Source organism: Emydura macquarii, unplaced genomic scaffold (assembly GCF_026122565.2).
Source record: "Emydura macquarii macquarii isolate MOO-44397 ecotype Brisbane River unplaced genomic scaffold, CSIRO-AGI_Emac_v2 contig_3390, whole genome shotgun sequence".
In the NCBI taxonomy this organism is placed as follows: Eukaryota; Metazoa; Chordata; order Testudines; family Chelidae; genus Emydura; species Emydura macquarii.
The window spans coordinates 369,739-389,582 of NW_027133527.1; the positions used below are offsets into that span (position 1 = coordinate 369,739).

At 51.8% G+C, this 19,844-nt stretch overlaps 1 protein-coding gene across 10 annotated transcripts in view; it reads right to left on the minus strand.

Annotated features, from left to right (window-relative positions):
• Positions 1–412: 412 nt before the first annotated feature.
• The window catches only part of TNRC18 (trinucleotide repeat containing 18), a 94,830-nt gene continuing 75,398 nt past the window's right edge, over positions 413–19,844 (minus strand). For 7 of the 10 annotated variants that reach the window (XM_067534207.1, XM_067534208.1, XM_067534216.1 and 4 more), the window contains 13 exons: positions 18,368–18,610; positions 14,336–14,778; positions 13,119–13,283; positions 11,878–12,019; positions 10,950–11,067; positions 10,300–10,375; positions 9,624–9,732; positions 8,406–8,522; positions 7,746–7,910; positions 5,275–6,548; positions 4,261–4,497; positions 3,586–3,660; positions 413–2,960 (listed from right to left, as the gene is read on the minus strand). In XM_067534207.1, the coding sequence (XP_067390308.1) occupies positions 2,754–2,960; positions 3,586–3,660; positions 4,261–4,497; positions 5,275–6,548; positions 7,746–7,910; positions 8,406–8,522; positions 9,624–9,732; positions 10,300–10,375; positions 10,950–11,067; positions 11,878–12,019; positions 13,119–13,283; positions 14,336–14,778; positions 18,368–18,610 (3,371 nt within the window). In that variant the 3' untranslated portion in view covers positions 413–2,753. The remainder of the gene's footprint in view (positions 2,961–3,585; positions 3,661–4,260; positions 4,498–5,274; positions 6,549–7,745; positions 7,911–8,405; positions 8,523–9,623; positions 9,733–10,299; positions 10,376–10,949; positions 11,068–11,877; positions 12,020–13,118; positions 13,284–14,335; positions 14,779–18,367; positions 18,611–19,844) is intronic. The other 3 variants (XM_067534212.1, XM_067534214.1, XM_067534217.1) reach the window with 3 other exon arrangements.

Here is a 19,844-nt window from a genome sequence, read left to right on the forward strand (position 1 = left end):
AGCAATTATAGGCGAAGGAAAGTGTGTAGAATCACTGAGATCCTAACCTGAGTCTGCAGTTGGAAAGAGACATCTCTGTTCACAAAGACTCAGGAAAGCACGTAAGCATGTGCTTAGCTTTCATTGAAGACCATGGGACTGAAGCACACATACACAAGCGCTTCCCTAAACAGGGATGGATTCAAATCCACATGCACGCTTCCCTGAAATGGGACTAAACTGAGCACATGGGACCAGACCGTCAGAGATAAGCAGAGAGGCGGAAGCTACCATTTTTACAGTCACTTTTCAGAGCAGGCTGGCTTTCCCTGCATTGCAGACACATCATGGATCATCTCCCTGTTCCACATACGAAAGGCAACCACGAGGACACAAAAACCACACACAAAGAAAGATACTTTGTTTTTACCAATTGATTTTCTTTTTTTTTTTTTTTTAATGAAAAACAGTCACACGGAATTCTCCAACGAACATAATGCCAAAAAAAAAATTAAAAACAAAACCAGAAAACAAAAGACAAAAACCCTGGCTCGCCTTTCCTCTCGATTGTCTGAAAAATCCTTGTGTTCCATAGAAGGCATTGGGCAGTAAGTGCTTTCTATTTAACATTAGCATAAAATCTCTCTCTCTCTCTTTAAAATTTGCTCACACAATTTGCTTCTATAAGTCCAGTACACTTCGTGTGTGGCTGCTTGTGTGCGCCTGTTCCCAGATCATTTACATTCACAATCCAACTGGAAATAAAAAATAATATTCTAAACGTCAGACTGTTGGGTTTCGGTTGTTTTTTTTTTTTTTTTATAATTTCATAATTTTTTCACAGTTTTAAAAAGTTTATATTTTTATATATATATATTTATATTTATAATTAAAAAGTTGAATCCATTTAAAGACTTATAATACAGAAGGGTTTAAAGAGTCTTTTGGTACATTAAAACTGTACAGTTTAGAAACATTCATATCCACCAAGTCTTGGTGAGCCACAGGCTGGAACAGAGGTGGCAGGAGTTCAGCACCATTGTGGTTCTTTAAAGTATGAGGGATCATCTTTTAGGGAATCCCCCTCTGCCCTTCCCATAGGTTGCAAGTCTCTAGTTCTCAGACAGTACCACGGCAGATAGTTAAAAATCTGTCCTTGTAAGTATCTCTCCCCTGGAGCTCCGGGTAGGTCACCCTGCTCTGATCCATGCTGGAACAGTCTCGGTGTCCTAGACACGTGTAGTGCGAAGCGGTTAGTTGCAAAGATCAGTGCATCTCTTGAGATTTCAGTTAAGTGCAAGGACATTGCGCCGTCATGTTGTTCTGCTCCCTTCCCCTGGCTCCCTGCACGCTGCCCTGAGAGCCAGGACTGTGTACTGGGGGGCCGGATCGCAAACCTGACTCCCTGAAGCAGGGGCTTGAAGGCAAGTGGCGAAACTGAAGGCTCCGGCCTGTGAAAGATGAATGAGATGGGTGGGTCAGCTTCTTGGAGGAGTGTCTGCTCTCAGTTAACTAAGGGGTGACTGTCCACATGGACCCACCAAGCTGAATGCTTGCTCCCACCCGACTCCAGATGACAGCTTGGCTCTGGCCCCTGCACTGGTGGATATACATTATGTGTCTCCTGCATGGACACCACTGGGGCAGTTCTCATCTCTCATCCCTTTGGGCAGGGAGCTGTGTGTACGTCTGTTTGAACTGCAGGTCCTCACACCCATGGAGAATGCAGCCCACCAACTCAATGTGAAATCCGAAGTGCTGCGCCTGTGTGAAATAGCAGGGAGGGCCACCTTCACGTCGCTAGAAGTGGCTTCCTCATTTCTGAGCAGGTTGCAGCAACTTCCCCACTCATTTCACCTCCCGAAGGGAGATTTTTGTTCATTATACTCCATCCCTGTGCCCTCCTTCTTGGATGACAACCCTCCCCCCCACTGCAGACTTTTTAAAAAACATTTTGGATGAATCTATTGACTTAATCAATTTGTTCGTTGAGAGAGAAGGTCGCACAAATGTGGCTTCTGAGATTCAGTTCTCTCCAACTTCTCCTAGCCCAGAAGGGGCATCAGTCAACAGCTCCGTGTCCAAGTAACTCCATTCCTGCTTGGCTGTCCACACGCATTAGTTCTCCATTAGGTGGCAGACAGCAGTCTTAAAGGAAGGGAAGCGGATTAAAGGTGCGCCTGGCTGTTTGAGCTGAGGTGTTTAGAGAGGCACTGCTCCTTTCTCTTCCGCCTCATGCTTTCCGGAAAGTCATGTGCAGTTAGCAAGGAAGGAGACGCAAGGAAGGATGTGCAGATACCCTGAAGGCTAGTAGGTGTTCTTCTAGACAAGATCATCCTCTGAATTCTTTACGGGGTCAAGCCACACAAAAGAAGCTTCCTCTGCTAGGGCTTCTGTTTTGATCTTATTCTGCTGGTGCAGGGACCTGAGAATCATTGACTCTCCAGGAGCAGAAGGGCGAAGGAAGAAGCTGGTTAATTTTGTCTTAATTAAAACCACCCCATTCATCCAGAAAAGGATGGGTCCATAATCTCCAATGCCAACCCAAAGGCATCTTCAGAAAGTCCTACGGTTGCTTCCCTCCACACCCTATTTTCTCTCTTCTCCTTTCGAACACCTGTCCATAGCGTGACACAGAAGTCACGAGCAGTAAAGAAATAAATCATGTTGTCTGAACAGGCACGTCCTCAGATTCACCGCGCTCCTCTTCCAAAGGGAAATCGGAATTCTCCATGCGGATGGCACATGCCCCTGAATTTCCACTTTCTAAACAGTCAGCAGATGACTGGGACGCCATCTGTATTGAAAATCATGCCTGTAGTGGGCTCGTACGTCCCTGCTAGGTAGTACAGATCCTCACTGTCTTGGTATTTCTTAGTCTTTAGCATCTGCTCGTACTGGTCCAGACCAACCACCAGACACTTGTGAGAAATGGTCTGGACATCATTTTCATCCACGTGAGAGGACTGGTACAGCGCTCGCTGGATTAGAGGAATGAGGGGAGGAGACAGAGAGAAAATGAGTCATTAGCAGACACTTCACATCATTTAGAACATATCCCTCCCTGCAGATGAGGTGCCCCGTGCCACGGAAAGACCCAAGAGCTACATATAGGGAGTGAAAATGATGGGCTGCAAATGGCGACACCTTGAGATGTATTTGCCCCACATTGAGACAGGCCATGGAATGGCACTTTGTGAAGGGTTTTACAGTGCAACATTCCCCCCAGTTTCAATCAAATCTGGTGGCTCCGTTGCCATCTTGCATGTTTCTCAGCCTTTCTGTGAGCCGCAGAACCTGGCGACGTTTTGCCAGAATTTAAACGAAGTAAAACAAAGATGGGCCTGAACGACAGCCCGGGCACCAAACACCACTGAATTGTGGTGTTGTTCACAGATGGATCTTTGCAAGTACCCTCCCCCTCGGTAAGACGCTCTGCCAAAACCATGGACTTTGGGGGCGGACGCTCATCTCTGCACAGACCTGGACCAGATCAGATCAGATCAGATCGCCTTTGCCTCATTAATACTTGTTGCTCCACTTGTAAAATCAAGAGCAGTCAACACCACATCACAAAACCTTCTGCCATCTGCACCCCCATCTTACCTCCATGAAGTCCTTCCTCTGGTTGGATGCCTGCAGAGCGGTAGATAGGCTCCTTCCAGACTTCTGATCCCAACGCTACGCCAAGAACATTAGCCAGGAAAAATGGAGAGGGAGGAAAGTTAAAAGAAGGCAGTTTAGTGCCTTTCAAAGGCTCCTCCCCCACCAAAAAAAGACGTGCGTCCCCACAGCCTACATCTTCACCCTGAGTCATCAGCATAAACGGAGCCTGATCTTTAGAGTGACCAAGGAGCCGCAGCTCCCAGTGATGTCAATGGGAGCTGCGTGTGCGCAGCACCTCTGAATATCAGACCCACACAGCCGTCTCGTACACCAAGGGCTTCCTCTTAACTGCCACACACTAGACAGCCGGAATAAATCACTTTGCCACGTGCACCCCTGGGACAAACAGAAGCTTGATGGGCTCATGCAAAATGCTGCCGTTCTTGTTTCCAAATGGTGTCTTAGAAGTATAAAAACCAAGAAACCCCAGGCATGTCCATCCACCAACGGCCTTGCTCGCACAGAATCTACATGCCCACTCTTTACTGGTCCTATATGGAATCAAATTACATTTTGCACTTAATGAAAGTCACCCCATCCCCACCAGGATGAAAGTGTGAGGAGAGCTTTGCAACATGGCCATTAAACAGGGTGGGCAGCCTTCAGTCGACATACCTTGCCTTCGTTGAGCTTTTTTCCAGGGTTGGTTTCTTCTGGGTGGTAAAACCACTTGACCCTGACTACCATGTTGTTCCCCCAGGACTCCCACATGCTCTGAATCCGGCCAATGTAGGGTAAGTTGGGCCGGCCAGCTGATAAGAAGACCGCACAGTCTCCAATCCGGATGATTTCCTTGCCACGGACAATGGCCTTGTAGAACAACTTCCTGGCCTTCCCTTTCATTCCTCGTCTCTGTGAAATGAGGAGCGCGAAGCTGAGCGAACAGAATATTAGGTACAAACCCCCCTTCCACCTCTCTGGGATAGCTTGTTCTCCCTGCCTGCCTCCCTCCCACTAAGGATAATTAGAGCGCCCACCATTATACACTCTTGTTGGGTCAGCCCAATGGTACGGCAAAGCAACCCCAGGACACCTCTACAATGAGAGGTTCCAGATGAGGGCATGTTGCCCCCCCTTTTAAGCACCCCCTAGTGGCTAACAAAGAGTACGGCAATGATAGGAGGCATTTATCCCTGCCTGGTCAGAGCGCAAGTAACACAGCAGCACGTCACAAAAGAAATTGAATGGTTAAAGAGTGATCGGAGAAGCCCTTAGTGAGAAAGGAGTGGGGAGCATACGGTGACCTGATTGTGGTGGGGTGGCTGCTTTCCCCGAAACAAACAAACAAAGCCAAACCTAAAGGCCTCACCACATCAAAAGATAATGTCTGTTTGTGGTTCGAGTGCACCAAGGTGCCATGGACAGAGGGGCGAGGCAGTGCGCACAGATGCACAGTTGCACATCTGTTGTACATCTGCCCCAAATGTTCTGGGTCTTCATGGAGTAACCCCGGTAACAAACCAGGCTGGGAACACACCAACCTCGCCGCTGGGGACGGCTTTGCCCACCAGGAAGAGGGTGGGGATGAAATGGCTGGTTTGGCAGGCAGAGGCAGAGGAGAAAGGCGATGGGGATTATAAAGACGCAGGGGTCAAGATCCAAAAGAACTAGCCGCAGGGCTGTGCTCACCTGGGTGGGTTTGCCAAACCACTTCCAAAGCTGCCGTGCAGGGAGGAAGGCAGCGATCTTGGGCCTGTTTTCCACTGAAGGCAGCCTCTGCCGCTTGGCGAGCTCCTTGGTTGTGGGCAGATGGATCCCCTCACGCTTCTTGGGCCTGTTCTTGTTGCTGCTTTGCTGCTGCTGCTGCTGCGGCGGCGGCTGAGGCGGCGGCGGCTGCTGCTGCTGCTGGGCCTGAGGGTGTGAAGACAAGCGGGATTTTCCTGCCTGCTTGCTCTGCTTCGCAGGGAGAGCCTGCTGGACTGAGGAGCTTGGCTGGGCAGCCACCTCCTCGTCTGAGCTGCAAGAGGAGTCTTCGTCCGTGGTGGAAGAGGAGGAGGAACTGGAGCTCGACGAAGATGAGGTGGATGATGCTGACGACGAAGATGAGGAAGAGGATGAAGAAGAGCTGCTACTGCTGGAGGAGGAGGAGGAGGAGGAGGAATTAGAGGAAGACAGAGGGGTGGATGCTCTGGAACTAGTTGAGCTGCTGTCCTGAGCTTCCCCTCCATTCTTCTCAGCTTCCTCTTCGCCCTCGGACTCGGAGCTGCTGCCGCTGCTGTTGCTGTCGGACTCCTCCGCCACCGTCACCGGGGTGGTTTTGACTTCTTGATCCTTGCCTCCAAAATTAGAAGCTGATGAGTCCCCGTCTGCTGCTTTGGCTCTGGAAGATTTCTGCTTGGTTTCACTGCCCAGTGCAGCAGGGTACCCCAGCCCCAAGACGTTCTTGCTGTCCCTCCTGCTGGTCAGGTTTGAATCCTCCAGCATCCTCATAGCCTCCTTCGTTTTCTTGGTCTTTGGAGACATCACACCTTCGTGGTCCAGCTTGATAAGGATTTCATTGTCCAATTGCTTCCTCTGAGCCTTGGCCGCTGAACCAAACTCCTGCGACTCCTCAGCTGGCCTCCCCTTCTTGGCTTTGGTTTTCCCAGAGGGGTTGTCATTGGAGCTGAAGGATCCCAGTGTCCCCGGGTGCTCACTGTAGGACTCTGCTCCAAGAACATTGCTGAACACGGGAGGCTGAAAAGAAGGCTGAGGTGGGCTATGCAGTTTGGCAGAGAGCTTCATTTTGCTGGCTTTGTTCCGTTTGTCCTCTGCGGGTGTGGGAGTCCCTCCCGCTGGATTCTGCTGGCTTTTCCTTGACCCCTTCACACTTTGCTTGCCAAGGCAGACTGTCTTCTCCGGAGCAGAAGGGATGCTTGCTGAAGAATCTCCCTGGTCTGTCTCTTCCGGCAGGACTGCTTCTTCTGAAAGGAACAGAAAGCAGATAGACTGAGACGCAAGTATCACCCATATGACATTTTCAGGAAGCCAGGATGGACTCCCTCAAGTCACAATGGCTGCTGAATATTCCCTGCACGTAACTAAGGAGCGGAGGCCCTGGTTGGGGAGCGGAATTTAAAGATTTCTTCTGCTCCTTCATAGCTTGCCTTTTTTCCTTACTCTTCACTCCAGCCCGTGACCATCTCAGCCCTTTCCTAAGGCATAATAAATAAAACAGGCCACTGTGTCTGCAGCTAACACCCATGAACTGCTGGCCAGTATAAAGAGGACTCAACGGTGGGTCGCCTCTATCACAAACCAAGCGGAGAAAACACCATCTTGATCTCTCCGATCTACGTTAGCCTCGCAGCTGCCAAGATACCTTGCCCGAAACGAAAATCAAGGGGAGGTGGTGGCTCATTCAGCAGCAGAACAGACTACCAGGTGGGTACCGACCTTAGCCTGAGCCAACCTCATGACACTTCTCATGCTAGCTGTGGCCTGGGAAGGGCCGTCTTAGCCACTGGAGGGCACAGCAGGCATCACCTCGGCCACTAGACGCAGACACATTGGGAGGCTGCTCGCGTTCCTAGCTGCAGGGAGAGCGCTGCATCCGTCGGGGGGCGGAGCAGCTGCAATGTCCGAACGCCTTTCCCTCCTCTGCAAGCTCAGCCCTTGCAGCTGCTCCACCTCCCCGTGGATTCGGCGCTCTCCCTGCAGCTAGGAACGCGAGCAGTCTCCCAGTAGGTCTGCAGCTAGTGGTTGAGACTCCTTCCCATAGATGCTCTGCTGAGACAATGGAGTAGCGTTTCCAAACCGTGTTTGCGGCACTGAATTCAATAGCCCAGGCTGGTAAATCACTAGCTGTCTAACCCAACCCAACCCAACCCAACCCAATCCCATGAACAAACTCCTGCCAGAGAGGGTGAGAAACTCAGTAGCTGCTCGACACTTTTCCTGCACTGTGGGTTACAGTACTAGCTGGAAGCCCACTTCAAGGGAAGGATGGCCATTAGGAAGTTTAGCAGCGAAGATCAGATGCAGAGCTGGACTAGTAGAGGCTGGGCATGTTTACAGAACCATCCTGTCGCCGCCAGGTAAAGGGATGCTACTTTCCCAGGTTAAAGAGTTGGTGCAAGGACGCACTGAATTCCACATTAAAACAGGGTGAATCAACATACCAGCTTTCAGCTTGATGCTTGGCTTTCTCCCTCGACCTTTGCCCTTGGCCGCTGGCTCCTCTGACCCAAGTGAGCCGCCCTCTTTTCCTTCCCCAGCATCTTTGCTGGACTTGCGGCTGCGGCGCTTGGTACTGGGCACCAAGAGGGCAGGGGAGGGCTCCGCACCTGTAACATCAAGTCACGCAGATGGTCAGCAGCAATCCTGGCACGTGCCTGCCCACTAATCACACCGAACAAAACCGCACCAGACCCACACCGGAAGTGTGAATTCGCAGCAGCAGCCATTAAACAGGAGCTTGTTGCTGTCACCTGATTTTCCCTGGGACCACCCAATGCAAACGAGGGATACATGTTAAGTGCTATTGGGAAATTGCCACCTACTGACACCAGGCAGACGGACTGACCTCATCGCCCCCAAATGGGTTCTCCTCCCAACACCCTACAGCACTCAGTCTTGATACATGCACATAGCTTAGGGGACAATCCTGGAACAAGAAGAGCTGTGACTCACTCCTTGAATCTTACAGGATAGTTCCCCTAGCATGGGAAATCTCCCTTCTGAACAGATTTAAAAGGACGCTGCTAGGGTCTCATGGGCAAAAAGACCAGGGCTCTAAGGGAAGCATCATGCAAAAGACCAATTCAGGAGTCCCGACTCACACTGGATCTTGTAGTCAGGTGGTAGAAGCCGAATATGAGACAGGGGGATCCGGCCAGTGTCTCCATCATCAAATTCCACCGTTATCAGATCCCCATCCTCCTCCAGATCAAGGGCCCCTGTGGTTTGAGGAGAAAGAGAAATTGGGAAGAGACGATTAGGAACAAACTCATGGGAGTGGTCGAACGGAAGAGCCAGCTGGCGGTGGCAATGAGCCAGACCCTGGCACTTGGAAGTTACGACTGTTCGAAGCAGGGTCAGTTCAGAACATGCTACTAAACGAAACCTGTTTGGGGTGAACAGCCTGTGGTCCAATTACACGCCCCAGCCCCAAGCACAAAACTTCAACAGTCATCCCAATTGCGTAACCACAGGAAGACGACACAGTTCCACTGCATCTCTTCTCACATAGATTCACTCTTCATTTCCACTGATGTCCAGGCCGGTCCAATACCCTCAGGCCCACGTCTGACTGGATTTTATAGCAGCCCTCAGCTAGTGTAGGTGGTCACGCATTCATTTTATCTCCAAGATAAAGAATCCCTGTTGCATACATCTCTCCTTGTACCAATCTCCCTGGTCTATCAGTCATGTCTGATCCCCCCCACTCATACTCTCTTCGACTAGTGTGTCTTGCACTCCACGGGCAATCGTGCCACTGAACCTAGTGGCCCAACTGGCAGCTTCTCAGCCATGTGACCAGGACATTGTGGGGAAGTAGGAAGCGCTCTGCAGCCAGATTCCTGCCGCTCTCTTTACAGGCACTTTACAGGATTTCCGAAGAGGCCGAATGGAGTCAGGCACTCAGGGTACAATTTTCAGAAGCACCTATGTGATTTAGGAGCCTAAGCCCCATTGAAAGTCAGTTGGACTTAGTCACCTACATCACTTATGGGCTTTTGAAATCCCCCCCACCCCAACTTCTGTTGAATTTCAATGGTATTTAAGCACCTAACTCCCTTAGTCCTCTGCGAAAATCCCAGCAAAAGCAAATATTAATACTAGCCCACAAGGCAGCTGTCAGGATTACACACCACAATGGGGCTCTTCGCAGAGTCAGGCACTACTCCAGGTAAGGAAGGGTGGCAGAAGCTGGCCTGACCGGGCTATCACGATAGGCTTTGGGACTGCACCGTGCTATTCCACTGACCCCCTATGCTGTTGTGCTAAGACACTCCTGGCTGGGGACTGTAAGAGGGGCAGGCCTGGTATGTTCTTACCTCTGACCACGGTCCCTGGGTAGAGGCAGCGGTACTGCTGGCTCCAGTAGGCGGCAATCCTTGTTCCTTCAGGGAGGAATCTCACGGATGGTGGCTTCACATCAATGATCTATTTGGGGTGGGACAGCAAGTTATTAATTAGTTGGAGGCCTCCATGATCTTCTGACCTCCACACTAGTGTCTCAGGAGACTGACTGTCAAGGGACACCACTGAGACCTCCCCAGGCAGGGCTTCAGTTTGCATCAGGCCTTGCTGGACTTCCTCCTTCTGGCCCAGGATTCAAAGGTGCATCTGCTGAACACTGCAGATCAGGAGAGAGGCGACCTCTCACAGGAGAGGGTGACATTCCTCCACGTGGTACAATGCAGTACAGTGCTGAAGAATCCAACTACTACAGTCCCTAGCAGAACAGGGTGAAGCCTTTGGCTCTGGTGTGTGTTTGCCCATTGTCAGCAACGGGAATCTGAATCTCCAGCACTGGGAAAGGAATGATACTCGCCAAGGCACACACAATGCTCAGGCTGGCACCTGCTCGGTGCTGCTGGGGCACCAGGGGCTGGGGGCATTTCTGCAACCCGCAAACACCCACTGGACAGGGAGGGATTTTCCTTTTGCCTCCCCCATCATGGATATGAGTCACATTCCACACATGGAGAACAAGGAGGCCCAACTTACTGCCTCCTGCAGAAGCTGCTCCAGACAATAGATGTGGGGACGATTTCCCCGCTCCCCTTCCACCACTACGCGGTATCTGAAAACACAAGACCCCCACAGCATCAGCAAGGAGGTGACCGAGATCTAGGAGCTCAACAAGAAGCAACCACTGCACCTCGATGATACTTCTCCGGTCAGTAGCTCCATCTTCAGTGTCCTACCTTGTCCACGCACTATAATTTCCCACATCATAATCCCCAGATGCCAGCTTAGCCAAGGATGTTTAATGAGAGGCTGTGTTCTTCCAGCTGAGGAATACACTGGTAAACTAGGGTAGCTCATTGTGGTAAATTCCTCCTCCCAGCCAAACACAGCTACTGCCCCCAGCCTTACAGCTCTCAAGAAATACCTGCATCTCCCCAGTAGCCAGCTTGCTTGACGTAGAACCGATGGGGCGGGATCACACACACCACGTCCCAGAAAGCACTGAGCAGACCCAGCTGGGTCTCTGCTGGAGCTGGGGATAAAACCCCACAGTGCATGAAGCACAGGGCAGCAGTCCAGTGCGTATATACAGTCCATGGGAGTCACCACGGGGAAGACCCCCAAAGCATTTGCTCTCCCCGCCGCCATAGCAGGGTCCATCTGGAAGAAGCTGCCATTTTACTCACATGTCAGGTGAGTGCACGGTCTTTACGTGTCCGGCATACAGCAGCTTGTCATCCATGGGAATGAGGACGCGCAGCCCGTCCTTCAGTTCATCTTTGTCGATGATACAGGAGCGAGGGGCTGCAGGCCCACAGAGTGAGACATGGCGTTAGCAGGGTCCAACAAGAACCAGGACAGGCAACCCCACAGCTCCCAACAACCCCCACTCAAGCCTCAGTTGGATTGCCAGCTGTTTGGGGCAAGGGCTGTCTCTCTTCGTGCAGCTCCTAGCACATTGGGGCCCTGTTCTCAGCTGGCCCCATGGCACTTCAGCCACAACCCGGCACCTCGTAGAGATGGGTCTTTACCTAGAAACCCATGGGGTGCTTGAAAGGAGTAAATGGACGGCTCTTTCTTGGCTGCGACCCTGGTGAGGCTAACGGATCAACTAGGGGCTAACAAACGGAACAGAACAAGCCATCGCTGGTCAAGCGACGAGTCAAGGCAGGTAACCCAAAGAGAGGGGTCTGTGTCATCATCTCAATCCCAGGTGAACTCGGCACAAAGGCCCTGCCTGATTCTCCGTGCAGCCCTGCTATTGACCCAGCTTTGCAGCTGTATTGACTGAGGCACAAGGAAGGTCAAGGGACCTGCTGGGGGTCAAAATACTAGTCAGTGTTTCATCGCCCTCCTGGGACCCAGGCCTTTGCTCCAACCACTTGTAAGTGGAGCCCTCCCCCATGGCGGAAGGCGTGTTCCTGCAGCTGCAGAGCAAGGCCGGTCAGGCCGGGGAGGGATCCAGGGCACACCCAATGAGAGTTGTGCTCCTCACCATCAGGTATCAGAATGTAGCAGCATCCCCTCTTTATCCAGCTGGGAAAAAAATCTCATCCAACTCTCCCATCCATTGCTGCTTCCTCTCCCCCGACAGCTACAACCTCCTGGTCTCACCTGGGGTGGGCGGCCGCTCTACAAGCATGCTCAGGGGGAGATTCTCATCCTCCGAGAAGCTACTGTCTTGATTGGGCTCAAAGTCCTCCTCTGCGGCCATGCTTTCCATCAGCTTGCTGACTGCCCCTCCCTTCCCTCGGGTCTGGAGAAGGAAACAAAAAACACATCAGAGAGCTTGGTCATGGCCGTTATTGAGCCCCAGGGCTTAGGAGCAGTTTTAAAAACCCTCCTTCCCGAGCTCTGCCATTTCCTTTCTAAGTGGCCCCCCTTAGACGTGGAAGGTTCCAGGCCTGGATGCCAAGATGCAATCTCCCAGTGCCACCCACCCACTCCACGCCCACCATTCTCCCTCCCAGGCTAAGTAACCTGGCAATCCAGGCCACAATGCAAGTAGGATGCAGACCACTTCCTTGCAAACCACCACAGTCAGCAGGCCCTGATACTGCTGTGCCCAGAGTCACGGTTGTCTTTTGGTAGCTCATGGAGTTCTTTGCTTTGTTTATTTGCTGCGTTTATCCCCCACTGCTGCTGGCAGCTGAGGGAGGGCTCAGAGAGCCCTTTCATACATTTGAGCTGCATTTCTTGACCTGTCTGGACATTAAAAGAAATGTTGACAAGCCGGGTCCTTCAGAACAGAACCAAACAGCAGTAAGACCGGGCCTGCATATATTTGTAATGAGCAACGGAAAGAACGGGGTTTCAGTTGCTGTGGCAGAGTCCAAAGGGACTCTCAGAACCTGGAACTGGCGAGGAGAGACTCCATGGTGAAGGCGGCAATTCAGTCACCCCTCCCATTCAGTCTTGGACTTCTGCCCACTGGTCCATCAACCCCCTTCAATGCTGCCCTAATGGGGCCACGTTCTTCTGGGGCACTAGTGGAGTTTGGTTTGCAAGCCCACTCTGTCCTGAGCTCCCTGGCCCGTTCCCGGCTGTACCTTTCCTCGGGCCCTTGAAGAGAGTCACTGGATGACGCTGTTCTAGATCCATCTGAGTCTTTAGCTTTCCAATAAGAGAACTTAAAAGAAATAAAATCCGTCTTGCCTGTAGGGATGTTTCTGTACAACCCTCGATGTCCACCTACCCCAGTCCCATTAGCAAGAACACTTTATAGGGCTATTAATTTCTCCGCTCCCAAAAAGCTGTGTCTGTCTGTCTTCCTCCCCCTCTCCCTCCCAATGCAATATGGCAGGAAGGAAGCAAAACCCAGCTGTCTTGCTACAAACTGGGGAGTCAGCCCTCACCTCTTTCTTCACCTCCTTTGCCTTCATCTTGGCTTTACTCTTCTTGCTGGAGCTCAGGGAGTTGGCCAGGCTGACCGGGGCATCGGAGGGGGGGCTGGAGATGCCAGGGGGAGACATGGAAGAGGAGGAGGAGCAGCAAGGGGTCTCTTTACCCTTCTTCCTCTGCTAAAAGCAAATACAAAAATAATCCCCACCCATAAAAAGGCTTGATCAGTAACGCTCACTCGCCAGCTACAGGGGGAAGATGGAGCAAAGGTGAACGCAGCGGTTCATATTCAAACAGAGCCATGAGTAAAGACGCCAGCCACATAGAGGCAGAGCCCAAGCGGGCAGCTTGCCAGACTCTTGCAGCATATTCTGAGGCTCTGACAGCCTCTCTGGCCAGCATATACATTCCAGAGAGAGCTTTTCACTATCCCAGACAAGCACCTCCACGGATCAAATCTTCCTCCAGAACGGCTTGAAAAGGACCTTAGCTGATGTCATGCCACAACTTGTCTAATTCTTCCCATAATCCAGTCCCCCGCCCCGTAACCAGTTCATGGGTCAAACTGGGGCCACAGAAACCTAATGCTTCAGCAAACTGGTTAGCCAGTGATTGGGACAGGATCACTGCTATTCCCAGGGGATAAGGCGCTCTAGGAGGTCGCCGTACTAAAGGCAGAGCGCCTCGAAGGCCATGTAATGGGCGAAGGAGGCGGAGGGGGCCAGACCAGGGGAGAAAAGGCAGGCTTTGGGGAAGAGACAGGAGTTTTCCCTATGACTGCAGTTCAGGGTTTCCAGGGTGGAGACGGAGCAAATTTTCCAATCTCCAGTTTTATAATGGGGCGGGAAAAGGGCTGTAGCTAGCCTGGGTGACAGCCTGCCCCACTGAAGTCAAGGGGAGTTCGACCACTTCAACAAGGGCAGAAGCTCCCCCAGAATCCCTAAACCAGGGGTCGGTATAGTCAGGTATGAGCAGTTTGCCTGCTCCAGCGTTGAACTAGGAAGCAGTGGATAAAGGAAACTCCATTATGGGAAGCAGGAAGGGTGCAGCAGGATGGCAGCAACCTCACTGCAAGCAGCTGCTGAGAGGAGATGGCCGTTAAACTCACCTCCTTCCCAGTGCCAGGACCAACGGGAATAACCTGCCAGCCCCACTCTCCCCCGCCCCCCAGCACCCTACAAAGCAGCCATGTCCCCTGCTCTGTGCCCCGCCCCAGCAAAGCGGCTCCTACCTTGCTCAGCTCTTTCCTTTCCTTCCCTTTGCTCCCTTCCTTTCTGGGACTCAGAGGCGCCCCCTTCCCGCAGCGGCTGGCCTTGGAAACAGGGGTGGAGCTCGTCGGCGTCGTGGGTGTCGGCACCAAGGAGGAAGCACTGGCATCGTGGAGGAAGATGCGCTCACTCCGACGCCGGTTCCACAAGTCGTCATCACTTGCCTCCAGCCCGAACTCGAAGCTCAGGTCCTTGGGGGACTTTAATTTTTTCAGCTTCCGGCCTTTCTCTGCCCCCACTGTGGTTTTGTCAGTGCTCCCAGGGATGGTGTCCATGCTGCTGGCTGCCTGGGCGGGCGTGGCACTGCCTTGTTCCATGAGCCCCTTCTTCCCACGCAGCAGCCCGGAGGGAGATTTCTTCCGGATCTTGATCTCACTCTCCGAATCGGTGTATTCAAACTCTGTCCCTAAACAGAAGGGGGTTGGAACCATCAGCCACCGCACCGTTTAGATAAGGGTGAGCTGCATCTGATACAGTGTCCTTTGGCTTTGACGTCAGACTTTACACTTGCTCCGCAAAGCACGGCCAAAAAGCCCCAAGAAAATCCACCCTGGTTCATTGCAAGGAGCCACACCAAGAAATGGAAGCCAATTCCCAGGAGAGGACAGGGGACAGGAGGAGATTTCTCCTTCTCCGCTCATTCCCCCTGAGAACTCTGCGAGCAGAGAAGAGGAAGAAACAAAGCACCCGCCAACACAGCATCACTCAGAATTAATGACCATTCCCAACCCTTCCCGCTTCCAAGAGCCACATCAACCCCCATCTCCCAGCCTGCTGCCTATGGGGCACTCCTCCCCACCCCTAACTTCTCCCCTCCGTCACAGAAAAGCCAGCCCAGGAAGCTCATGTTTTCAAAGCTACAGGCAGCACTCAGCGTGAAAGGCTTTGGTGGCTGACCGGAAATACCAACTCTTCCCTGCAAAGGCTCAACTCCCTTAGTGGCCAAGCTCCACGCACAGATTCACCTGGCGATGTTTGGTTAGCATGAAATATTTTATTAATTAATAAACCTCAGGATTCAGCTGATTGGCCAGCGAGAGCAGAGGGGCCCTTCTATTGGCTCGAACAGCCACTGTGAAGTTCGGGAAGGTAAATGATCTCTTGCACTTAGCAAGTGGAAATCCCCTCCTGCTGTCCTCCTCCCTGCACCGAAGTGCAGATCTGAGACAGCACCCGGCTACGGTCCTTTCCGGACCCCATTACCGCAGCATCCGAGCACCTCCCAATCTTCGATGCATTTGTCCTCACAACCCTCCGGGGAGGTAGGCAGTGCTGTAATCCCCATCGTACAGATGGAAACGGAGGCACAGAGAGACTAAAGGTGGCTGGCTCAAGGTCCCGCAGGAAGGCTGTGGCAGAGTGGGGGAACTGATCCCAGGTTTCCTGAGTCCTGAGACAACCCTTCCTCCTTCTCTTGACACTAAGAGTTCAACCCTACCTCTAATCCCCAACGAAGTGTCTTCAATTCCTCCAAGTCTCCTTCTCTGACAAACACACCCAGTAGCTTCAGTCACACACCCCTCACTTGCCACTCATCTGCCTGTCACACAGATGGCTTGTGTGTGCACACGCGTTAAACTTTGCCTTTAGAACAACAAAGGTAGCTGCACAGGGCAGTGGTGGAAAGAGACCGGAGTTGTGACTTCAGACCTGGAGAGCCAAAGTCAAAACTCATTCTCACCTGACCTCTTCGCCAAAACCAGGCAATGCCCATCCACACCTGGGCACAGCTTGGCACAAATCCTTCCCAGGGCAAACACTGATTGGTATCCATGTGGCACATTTTGTTTGCAGGAAAAAGATGCTTAAAACACATGCCCCTGGATTTACAACATTCATGTGTGAGAATGAAGACGGTCCAAGCCAGGAAATTGGGATCAAGTTACCCCGCCATGTGTGAGAGTCAGTGAGAGACTGTCAGACACACACACGCTCGCCTTCATTAACTAAAACCCAATTTTTTGCCTCCCCCTCAGCCTCAGTGAGACATTCCAAGCACGCTTAGGAAGAGTGCAAGGCAAAGTCAGTCAAAGCAAGCAATAGTTGAAATGAAGGATCCATTCGTAATTATGCTATTAACTCTCCTTTTTATTAATACAAATTAGACAAGTCCTAGACACTCTGAGTTTTAACAGGGACAGGTTATGAGAAGCAGTTGTGATGAATTCTTAACAGCGGCTATTGGAACAAGTTGGCGAAAGCCTAATATGGCATGGAAATGGTGCTAAAACCAGCCAGGCTCCCAGGGAAGACATCATTTTCCATTCTGACGCATGCCATAAATTCCATTACCATTTAATAAATATTAATAAAGAGTTTATAAATGGAACCTTTATAGATCTGACTGCCTGAGAAAGATGTCACCCTGGGGTACCTTTTGCAGTACAGTGCATGGGGAGGAAAAGAGTGAATGTGGAAGAGAGAGACTGCAGACAGGCAGGGACAGAGAGACACACGGTCTAGCAATCTGAGCACATGCCCTAATGTAGAGAAACTCCTGAGTTCCAGTCCGATAACTCCTTCTATGGCTTTGGGCAAACCACAAACTTCTCTGTCTCAGTTTCCTCATCTATAAAATGGGGATAATACTGTCCCACCTACCTCACAGAGGTGCGGTGTATTGGAATGGTTTTGGTTTTAATTTTTTTCTTTTTTAGTTATTTTTTTTTTCTCCTCCCCTTCTTGTTTTGGAGCACTACAGCCCCGGACAGGAAAGTGACAGGAGACAGCTCAGGGACACGGGCTCTCCAGATGACACGTGTTCTCATGGCTGAGCTGAGTGCCATGAAAGAAGAAGAGGAGAGAGCCTATGGCTGGGGGGAGGCCGCCCTGTCACTGGTGAGCTGCTCCCATGCGGACTGCATTCGGAGCTTCCCTGGGAACAAAGAGGGGGAACTGGGGCTCAGCACCTTTCCCTGTTCCAACCTCTCTGTCCGGCACCAGTGTTGCACACTCCCCGCACCTGTAGGACCCACAACACAGGCAGGGAAATGCCACTTCCAGACCTAGAAGATCTGCTACCACCATGGACTTCCTCTAGTTGCTGCTTGCCCAGGGAGGTGGGGTAGCATGTGTGTGTCTGAATAGGACAGCCCTGCATGACTATCCCAGCGCTATGCCAGATGCCCACGCTCGGGGGGGCCTACTCTCCACAGCCCCTTGAAATCAAGAGAAGCCTTTCCACGGATTTCAGGTCCTGCTGTAGACTGCAGTACAGAGCACAGGTAACACAGCCCTTCTGGCAGGCACAAACTCAGCTCCTTGCCATGCACACTCTGCAGGAAGTCTCACCGACCCATCCTTAATTACAGCCACCCTGGCTTCCCCTCCTCTGTCCCCTCACGCGGTCATACAGAAGGGCACACTGCTGTCAGACTTTAGCACCACTACACTGGTGTGTGTAGCGCAGGGTTTGGGGGGAAGCAGATGATGACAATGCAACACACTTTGGGGCCCCAATGCTGGCCCTGAGAGCAAGGTCGGGTTTGTCTCCCTGGGAGGTCGTGCCCCCTTTCCAAAGGGAAGTCAGGCAATGCCAGTTTAGAAGCCCCCAAGGAAAGCCACTGGTGCAGACAATCAGCAGCAAACAACCGGATGCATTTTGGCCGGCAACATGAGGTTTACTCTTGACCACAGTGGGTCGCAATCCCTCTGTGCTGGCGCTCCCCCTGCAGAGCCCTGACTTCTGGGCACACAGGCCCCGCAGCCACCCCCAGATGGACTGAAGCCCACTGCCAACCTCTCCAGGGCCAGCGGCCCTGCAAGACAACCCCAGCGCCCTCAACATGGGTGCTTTGATTTGGTGTTTCAGAACGGGCCAGAGATGCGGGGTTGGGGAGCTGGGGGCGTTCTGCTCCCTCTCCTTAGAAGCCGTCACTGAACCAAAACCTGGAGCCAATTATTTCCATCCATGCTCCTTCCGCACAGGGGGGACCCTCCACTCCCCTGAGTTCTCTCCGCCTTGTACCCAGCAGCCCCCGCCCTATGTGCCTTACCCATCAGACTCTGCCGCTCCTCTTTCTTCTTAGCTTTCTGCTTGGCCTCCAGCTGGATGATGGAGAGAGGAGAGGGGACAATGGGGCTCGGCAGAGCACTGGCAGCAAACCTCGCGAGCAGTCCCAAACCGCTCTCATCCAGGGCCGGGGACGAAAGCCTGTCGTTGCTGTCCATCTCATAGTCCTCGGCTTCCTCCTCCTCCTCCTCTTCATCCTCCCCCTCGTCTTCCTCGGAGCTAGAATCTAACACGCAGAAAACAGGAAGCCCATTACACACCTAGCCAGGCTTCAGGTGTCCATCCTTCAGCCCTGGGGCAGCACGTTGCCGCTGCCCAGCAAACCGAGCCCCAGGGTTTCTACCACTCTGCGCCTGCAGCGCACTCGCTTACGCTGCAGAACTGCCCAACCTGAGTTAGACACCTCTGGCCACTGAAAACAAGACAGTCCTTGTAGTCACAGAGAGTATAACTCCGCACCTGCTAAGACTTGCCTGGTAATACCAGCCTTGGGCACAGCACACAGTAGCATGCAGTCAAAAAAAAACCCCACAACTGAAGCCGTATGGGGCAAAGGAGGGAAAGAGAGAAAAACGTAGGCAAAGATTTTTAAATGAGCCTCTGGGAGTTAGGTGCCCAGTTTCCATTGGTTTCCTATAGGAATTGACAATCCCAGCCTTAGCAGTGCAGGACTTTTTATTATTATTTTTTGCCTCTCCCTCTTTGTAATGAAACCCTTTGCTTTGTGACTGCACTGGAATGGCTCTGTAAACTGCAACAGAGATCTCCTTCACTGGAGGGGAATACCAAAAATCAGCACGCGCCGTGGCAGGGAGGGAAGAGAGACACAGAGCAAGACAGAGACAAAAGACAGAGATGGCAAGACAAAGGCAGGGGTGGGGGCGGGAGGTATCAAGAGCAATGAAATTTGAAAGCTTAAGACAAAATAATTGCAGATGGAGAGAGGCATAAGGGAAGAGAAAGCAGTTACTAAGGGGTGCATTTTCAGCAGATTGCTTTAGAGCTAGAGGATGAGAAGCGTGCAGCTAACACACTGCATTCAACTTTCAACATATGCCCCTTCAGTCCCAGCCCAGTCATGCAGGATCAGTTGCACGTGGGTGAGAGTCCAGCTTTAACAGGACAAATCATTATGCAAACAGACCACCTGGGCTGGTACAAGTGGAGGGCATTTTGGTTCAGCCCTTTATTCGATGGGGTGTGTGTGGATGCGGAGGAAGTTAGGGGAGGATTGCACTACAATCCCTATAGCATATCCTTGCAAGTCAGTCTGTAACGCAGCCTGAGGGCCATTAGTTACTGAATGTGAGACCCACTAGGCGCCGGTTAGACAGACAGACAGACAGATAGGAATCTATCTATCTAGTTAATTGCAACAAAATGGATCTGGCAAACCTATTTAAGAAATCTAACTCAAAAGGGGAAATTAATTGGAATCCTCAAGAATGCTCAGTTTCCTT